This window comes from Pygoscelis adeliae, unplaced genomic scaffold, assembly GCF_000699105.1.
Source record: "Pygoscelis adeliae isolate BGI_AS28 unplaced genomic scaffold, ASM69910v1 Scaffold4, whole genome shotgun sequence".
Taxonomy (NCBI): domain Eukaryota; kingdom Metazoa; phylum Chordata; class Aves; order Sphenisciformes; family Spheniscidae; genus Pygoscelis; species Pygoscelis adeliae.
The window spans coordinates 17980824-17989301 of NW_008824986.1; the positions used below are offsets into that span (position 1 = coordinate 17980824).

An 8478-nucleotide genomic window follows, 5' to 3' on the forward strand; every position below is an offset into this window, starting at 1 on the left:
GGGCTGATTTCAGCTGGTGAACGGGAGAGTGGATGGGCACAGAACTCAATACTGAGGTAGGAAAGGCAAAACACGAGCCTTCAAAGTTTTTGCCTAATGTCAGTTCTTCTGCAAAGAAAGACGCAGCTTCTCTTTTGCACGAGGCAACGGGGGGGCTGGGAGTGGAAGACAAGATCTCCGACTCGTATTGTAGCAACTGGCCCATGAAACCAAAGTTTGGTGAGATCAGGCTCCGGCGCTGCTTGATGTAATCGAAGGCTTCCTCCAGGCGGAGCTTCTTCATCTTCATGAGATACGCCATGCAGATGGTGGGAGAGCGTGAAATCCCCGCTTCGCAGTGCACCAGGATCTTGCCCCCTGTTCGTCTGACATAATCTAAGGGGAAAAAAAAAGTCATCACTGTCATCGGCGATGGAGAGGACACTGTGACATGCATACAGTGCTGGCGGTGGAGCATGGCACACAGCCAGTCCACCAGCAAGGAGAGGCTTGCTCTTTTGTTGGGTACTAAGGGTAACATGGAAATTAAAAGAGAAGGGGGACAAAACCCAGCCTGAGATGGAGCTGAGCTGCAAATGACACTTGGTTTCAGAATCTGTGGATCCTGATTTGGTTCTTTCTGCATTTTTTAAGGAAAGTCCTTCACTGTCTCCTTCCCATGTGCCTATTTCTCTTTTAGAACAACTGACTTTGCAGAGCATTGTGAGACAGAGATCAGGTATCTGGGCAAAGCTTGTGTTTGCTGTACCTGCATTTCTCTGCCTGCAGCTCAACATGCTGACCCAAGCACAGCCTGGCCAGCCCTCCCACCGTCAGGTCTTTCAAAAGCTGCAGGGCTGCCTTCCTCTCATCAGCTTTGCTAGAAAAACAGGACTTTTCTTTAAAGTCCAAACTTAACTCGCTGCTTGGCCAGCTAGTAGCAAACGGCAGTGCCATTAGCTGAGCCCTTGGTGGGTACCCTTGGGTGGAGAGGCTGAGCTCACTCCCTGGGGCCTCACCACAAAGCACACAAGGACTGGTAGGCAGTTGCTAATTACAGCCTGGTTAAAGGATACTTGGACTTAAGTCAGGATATAAAAGGCTTATGCAAAGCACCCATTTTATACAACAGGAGCCACTGTGGTTACTCACACAACACAATGATTGTTATTAGATTAAAGAGAATGTGCTTAAAAAAACCCTTTCCACACAAAAATACAGTTCAAAAATAGACGTTCTCTGCTTTATTGCCTTGAGCGATATGTTCAAGCTCCAATTTATGGATAACTGCGCTGAGTCTAGTGCTCAGTGAAACAACTCAGAGCTGAGCAAGTTATCATTTGCCTGTCTTCAATTGTCTGCTGGGGGACTGGTGCCACCACGACCGGTTATATTTAACTACTGCACAAAATAAGGAAGACATGAATTTGAGTCATCCCCAGCATCTACACCGCAGGCCCAATTTTAAAAGAAAGTGAAAACTAAAGTCATCCTCGAAATCTGGGAAATTTCCAAGTGACTCAACAACTATCAGAAAGGGTTGGGGATGAGACAGAAGAGTGCTTTGAATTAGCATTTCCCTGAAAGGTGTGAGAAGTCCCTTACCAGGAAGGGGAAGAGCTCAGAGGGCACCCTCAGATCAGGTTTTTGTAATTCTGCCTGCTCTGTTAAAGGACTTTAACTCAGCTGAGCAATGAGTGCAGCAAGTCTGTAACAGGGGGTTTATTCTGTTTCTCTCTCAAATGTTCCTGGAGAGCAACAGCACCAATTTCAACACCATCTCCACCCAGGCTCAGGCTGCTCCACCCCATTAAACCACCCTGTGCCTCTCAGGAAGGAGCCTCTCCCTCGCGCTACCTGGCACGGCTGGTGTGCCACTCACCTAACCAGCCTAACACAGGAAGATTTGGGAGGGGGTGGCCCAAAGTTTTCTAAAGGCCTCCTGATTTTTTTTTTATTGGGGTATTTGATTAAAGGGTGAGATACCAGCATGATCAAAAGGAGAAATGGAAAGAGCTCTGTGATAAGGGGAGATGCTGGATTTCTAAGACCCCGGCTTTAGGATATCTCAGCACAGCAAGGCAATGAGCTGAGTCTGCTTCACCCGGCTTTTACAGGGTCTAGCATGCAAGTCCAAGGAACCAATATGTTTTTTTTCCTTTACAAAAATCAATAGACTTTGGTGTTATTCAACCATACTTCTTTGCTCCCTGTCATGCTGAAGTTACGCCTATGCTTGCTTTGAAAAGAAAATAAAGCTAACCAGCTCGCTCGCCTCATCTGCCTGATGGCAGTCAAGAGGCAGTATTTTCCTTCCTTAGCCTCCCAGCCTGGAGAGAAGGACAGAGACCTTGCTCTGCATGTCCCTCTTCCTTCCTTCCTCGTGGAAATCCCTCTGCCAGGAGAGATGCTGGAGAAGGGAGGGAGCTTAAACTTTTGCTGTGACATCTGGGAACACACAGAAAATAATGTGTCCTTCTGACCAATATGTATTTTAAAATGAATGAGATCTGGAAATTTGTTAATTCAGACCTACCGATGAAGTCGATGGCTTCTTGGAAGTGTGAGCTGATGTCTGCTGTGTGACTGTCCTCCACCGGGATCCACTTGTAGCAATACTGGTCTTTGAAGGACTCCGAGCTTTTCCTGGAGACATTGAGCAGCGCCGTGATGTGCAGGTTGGCGAGAAACTCGCACTTGGAAGCGTGATAGGCACTACCAAGGTAGAGGAAAGGCAGGATTTCGACTGGACCGCCCTGAAAGAGAAGGAGCAGAAACATGTAATTCCTTTTCAAGGGTATTTGAGTCCTGATACCGGAGAGAGAAGCAAGGGAGCCTGCATGGATGCCCGCTCCCTCCCTCGTTGGTGTTTTTGGATCCCAGTGCTGCCAGCCAGTGAATCACTGCAACGGCAAAGCCCACACAGGAAAAAGGTTTTCATTTTCTTGTCCACATCTGCGAGGTACAAAGTCAGATCCAGCCCACTTCCATGCAGGATGTTTCTGGCTTTCTTTAAAGCACTGCCCCTCGGGATGCACATGAAGTGCTTTCATATGTGAGGCCTGTTTCCCCTGAGGCTTTACCAAAATAAGGGCGAGGCGGGGAACCATGTCCGAGCAGGGAGGAAGAGGAAGACAGAGGAAGAGGCTGCTCTAGCTCAGCCCAGGGCTCAGTCCCTCCGCTCACACCTCCAAAGGTGAAGCAAAGCAAAAAAGTTAGAGCAAGGCTCCCCATCCCCTGCACCTCCCTGGGGTGCAGCACCCACCACGTCACCCGCCCCGAGATGTCATCTCAGTTCCTCCTTCCTCAGCACAAGCAAGGGCTGGGTGATGAGACCACAAAAAAAAAGCCACCACCTGACACAAGGGTTTTGGAGATCGCAGGTAACTTTCCATGATGCACAAGAGCTGCTGCCAGCCCCCAGCTGTGAGAAACCAGTTTTCCAGCCCCCCGAGCTGCCCACCCGGTGGGTCTCACACACCGGGGACAGCCGGAAGCCGCCTGCGGTGGCAGGATGGAGGCTGGGGTGGAAGGCGCTCGTGGAGGAACAGAGGGGCATTGCCTGGGGGGTCCCCCCAGCGCCAGGAAACACACGCCCCGGCGGAAGCGGCCTGACCGCAGGGTGACATCTCAGAGCACACGTATTCCCCAGGCTGGGTGGGGGCGTGACGACTTCCCCCATGGAAACCCCCCCTGCCCAAGGGTGGCTCTCAAGAGCCACTGCCTTTTCTCTGAAGCGGTCCCACGGCCCCGGCCCTCCTCTGCCAGCACCAGAGCCCTCCTGGGGTCTCGGAGGAGGCACGGGCAAAGCGTGCTCCTTCATCTGCCAGAAAAATGACATTCCTGGCAGCCTCTCCCCTGCCCGTTTTAAGTCTCCTGGGGAGGCGTGAGCTGCTCATGGCTCATGCTGCCTGGCTGTGTGATAAAGACAGGTCACAAATACAGTTTTGGGGCTAGACAGGTTTTTTTCCCCTCCTGCTGCTGCCAAATTTTGAAGCCAGGCGGAAGTGATGCTGACCAGCAGCACACACAGTGCATCTTATTCAACACACAGGCTGCCAACCCGGGCTGCGACAACTTACTGACAGCCTGCGCCAGCACGAGGGCCCTGGGCACCCTGCCAGCCTCCAACAGAGCCCGGTGGCAGGAGGGAGAAGACCCAAGGGGAAGGTCACCCACCGCAGCTGTGACACACACCTGATCGTAAGCGGGTTTGTGGTTAGCACTCTGCTTCTCACAGTGGCTTGTGAGGTTTCTTTCTGCCTCGGTCCTCTCTGGGGAAATGAGTTTTCCATCCACGCAGCACTCAGGATATTGTGAGTTAAAAGTTTCATATCCCCCTAGGGAAGGGCAAAAAAAAAAAAAAACAACCAAACATGAATGTTTGTGTTTCCAAAAGCTGGTTTAATTAAAGTGGAGGAGAAATGAAGCTCGGGCACTTGCAATGCAGTGGGATAGCGCATGGCAAGGGGCCCTGGGGGGTTAGTGAGGGATAGCAGTCCCCTGGGGAAGCGGGTTTGTTCAAAAGGCTTTGGGCACCTGAAGAAAAACCTGATACCACTGACAATTATTAACTTGCGAAAAGCTGGTGAATCCAGATTAAAACTGTTAGTGAATGTAATTCTGTGGAATCTAGCAACCGTTAACTCCAGTACAGTGGGGACTAAACTCCCTCCCCCAGTTTTACATATGAGCACTATTCCCAGCATTTGAGACGGAGATTTCTGTACTCAGTAGTCATCCTCTCTAAATCTGTTACTACTATATATGCTATGACAACATAAATGTTTTATTTGCATTTTTGAATGGACATAAGCACAAGAGGGGGATGCTTGCAACTATGTCATTAATCACCACAATGCACAAGACAGCAAGGTAATGAAGACAGTCCCACTGAAACCAATCTATTAAATAACAGCTATAAAACTTAATGAAGTCCTGTGACAGCATTTGACAACTGAATAGCCCCGCGTGAGCTATTCTGCATGGTTAAGTACTGCATTCGTTTCATTCAGTGCACTAATGGAAAGGAATTAATCCTATTATTACATTGTTACTCAAAGTTTGTCGTCAGCTAAATTGTTGCGTGTTTCCAGGCTGGGAATATGCTGTATGGAAGCACACAATCTCCAAAATGAATGTGAATAAGTCAGGTAGCAGAAGCAGCCTGGAAATGTCAGTGGTGTGCCACGTGTCTGCCACCTGTGCTTTTTCAGAACAAAAATGAACGGCAAAAGCTCTCAAACAGCTAGATTCAATAACCTTTCAAAGTGTGGCCCTCAAGTAAACAAGGCTGGGAAAGCAAACCCTCTGATGCAATTCATTCACCTGCAACTGTTTTGCCCTGATAAGCAGTGTCAGTGTGGGTGCCCCAGTGCAAGGAAGGATTTCGAAATAAAGGAAGCACTGAAGATCTGAGCGGCCGCAGGGCCCCCGCTGCCCTCACTGCCAGGGCTGCCTGGCACAGCTACCTCTGACATTTCAGCCCCGTAACACCAGTGTCTCATTTGTTCGCAATGTTTGAGCAGATGTGTGCTACCGTCGCCCACTCAGTCCTGCCATGGGGCCCTCGTGTTGCAAGCGGCCGGCACAATCCAAAGCCCACTGAACGTGATGAAAGTCTGTTTTCCATGACGGAGGGCAGGAGGGTGACTTTGCAGTCAACTGGCTCTCAGCACCTGCACCTTTCCTCCCACTCCCCAGCCAGCTCGCCCCAGAGCACACAGCATGAGGCAGTGGGTTGGGTCAAGCAGCCAAGTGACCGTGGAGACCACGAGGGGGGGTTGATAAAATGATATCCACGACAACTGGGTTGGTAAAATGCTATCCCTAACAACTTGCAGTGTGGAAAGCCAACAAACACAAGCAGCTCTCCAGACCTCCAACTGCCCTTCATGGAGCGGACTTTTAAATCCTCTTGTTTTGCATAGCTGACCTTATCTCCCCCCTCTCCCCCAACCACTGCCATCGCACGGGAAAAACATGTCCAGTTTATATAAATAGCCATTATCCCCCATTTACACCCTGTGTTGTTGTTTTTACTCTTGAATGAGCACAGAAGTCTGCCCCAGCCACATCAGCATGTGTGTTCGAACAGATATGTATGTCTCACATCTTTGGGGCAGCTAACGCATGCAGCTGGTGAATGGTTAATTCAAGCCTTGGGGATCAGGGTATTTGCAGGCCGTTCTTACAGTGAGTCATCTTCTCATCCTGTCCTCCAGCAATCTCCTCTCTTCCCCCTCCCCACTCAACCTAGCTTCCCTGAGGTCATTTCTGCAAATACTAGATTGCTCATCACAGAGAGCTGGGCTGCACTTTGGTTTTAATCAATAAATAATAGAATCCTTGTCAACACGAAGGGAGGATCCGTTATTTTATCTTTCTGCAAGCCCTTCTTCCCCTGCCACACAACCACTCTTGCCCTGCTGGGGCTGAGCTCACCCAGAATGAAACTGCACCTACACAGACAAAAGATGTGACACACTCAACCCCTAGAAGTCAGAAAGCGAGGGAAGGTACAGGGCCCGGCATGCAACTGCTCTGCGCTAGCTGCCCTGCCTGGGGCCAGATCCCCAGGGTGCTTGGTGACCTGGTGGGGGAGACCTGCTCATATCTTATCTCATCACTGTGACTTCCAAGACGAGACCACCTTAGCCCTTAAGTAACCAACACCTCCTCCCAGCTCCCCCACACCTAGGGGGAACAGGAGTATGAGGGGAGAACCTCAAGGAGGTTTTTTTTCCTGGTGGTTTTACAGACCATTATTTGCAAGGTCGGTGCTACAGATGCCCAAAGGACCCTTTCTTCTGGTCAGTGCACTGTGCTTCAGCACAATTTATATCCCCACTGTTCCAGAGATCTTCCCCTAGACCACAACGGCTTACTGGGGGTCCATGGCCCCAGTGAATCAGCAGTGCTGCCCACTGAGTCACAGGCTCCTTGGGCCACACCGGATCTGAAACAGAGCTGCAGACTTCATGGGCCTGATCCTGTGACCCAGAGCACTTCCAGCAAAGCAAAGGGGAACGGCAGCAGGAGAAGGAGGAAACTTTCTCATCCACTAATGGGGAATCTTTTTAGCCTCAAGTCGACAGGCTCTCAAGATAAGACACTTTGCAATACACTAAAGGTACAAAGCAGAGCCTACCTCAAAACCCCACCCCAGATAAACTGCCCACAGCCACAGTCACCACTTCAAAGCATGGGGCTGGTACACGAGGAGGGAAGGACGATCTTGTGGCTAAACGAGCAGGCTGAGAGTCAGCAGAGCTTAATTCAGCCCCCGTTTTGCCACAGACTTCCCAGCGTGACCCTGGAGATGTTGCTTCATCGCTACTTTAATGGGGTCCCCAAGGATTTGCCTGGCTCAGCACAATGCAAGTATCCCTGCCCTGCAGCAGCAGAATTGGTTCTTTTGGGGTGACTGTCAGACTCCAGGGCAGGCTGGTCGTGCCCAGACAGAGCCAGGGTGATGGCAAACTGCCCTGGGAGTCTCCCTGCCCCTTGGTACCGGGCAATACCCAGGCTGGAGGTGCCTCTACCCCGGCAGGGATGCTCTCCGGGCACTGGTCGTTATAGGAGGCACAAACTGGGCACATCAGGACAAAAAGAGTAGTGTGATAAAAGGTTTAATAAAAGTGAATTAATCCTCGCCGGTGAGGGCACAGGGGCAGAGTTTATTCAAGAAACATCGCCTGGTTTTCTCCTCCATTTATGACCTCCCCATGGCCTCAGGGTATGGCAAGGGGTGTTGTTTGGGAACTCTTACTTCGGCGTGGCCCCGCTCCGGGGAGTCCCGCGGCGCCGGCAGCCGGGCGTGCGGTGCTACGGGCGGGAGCGTCGCCGGCCGGGCATGCACCCCTCGAGGGGAGGCACGGGGGAGGGAGGGGGTGCTGAGGAAACAGAGAGGGCAAAAGGACAAAGGCGCTGCCCGGAGAAATGAGGGGGAGGCAGGGATGGGAGGGCAGAGAAAGGGCGGGCTGCTGTTTTTTATCGTTTTATTATCCCCAGGTTACACGGAAGGAAAACAAAGAACCGCAATCAAAGGGCTGTAATACACGTGGGGGAGGAGGTATTTCTGTCCCCCGACAAGCCCCGGAGTTTCGACTATGGGTTTCCCCTGCCAGCCTCGATATGCCCGATGGAGAGAGAAACCTCTCCGCTCTGGGTGGAGGAGCGGGCACCGATCCCCGGGTTTCGGGCGCCCAACACGGGCCGCCCCGTGCCACCGGGCGGAGGGCGAGGAGCGGTGGCCTCGGCTCTCCTCTTACTCGCGGGGCTGATTTTATTCTCCACGCAGCCTCAATCTCTCTCGTCCCCCTCTCTCTTCGGTAACCTGCAACTTTTGCCCTTCTTAAGAAGGGCCTCTTAAACGCGCAGCGGGGGTGAGCGGAAAGGCATTTGGGTCAGCCCGCAGAGCCTATCCGGGATTTATTTCCAGTAGGTGGAAGAGAAACGAAATCCCGGCGTTGCCTCCCTGCCCTCCACCAACAGTCA

At 51.5% G+C, this 8478-nt stretch overlaps 1 protein-coding gene across 1 annotated transcript in view; it reads right to left on the reverse strand.

Annotated features, from left to right (window-relative positions):
* DUSP5 (dual specificity phosphatase 5) overlaps positions 1-5947 on the reverse strand; it is a 7085-nt gene extending 1138 nt beyond the window's left edge. The window contains exons 1-4 of the mRNA XM_009326055.1: positions 5866-5947; positions 4177-4319; positions 2516-2735; positions 5-375 (exon numbers count right to left, since the gene is read on the reverse strand). Coding sequence (XP_009324330.1) covers positions 5-375; positions 2516-2735; positions 4177-4319; positions 5866-5947 — 816 coding nt within the window. The remainder of the gene's footprint in view (positions 1-4; positions 376-2515; positions 2736-4176; positions 4320-5865) is intronic.
* Positions 5948-8478: the final 2531 nt, after the last annotated feature.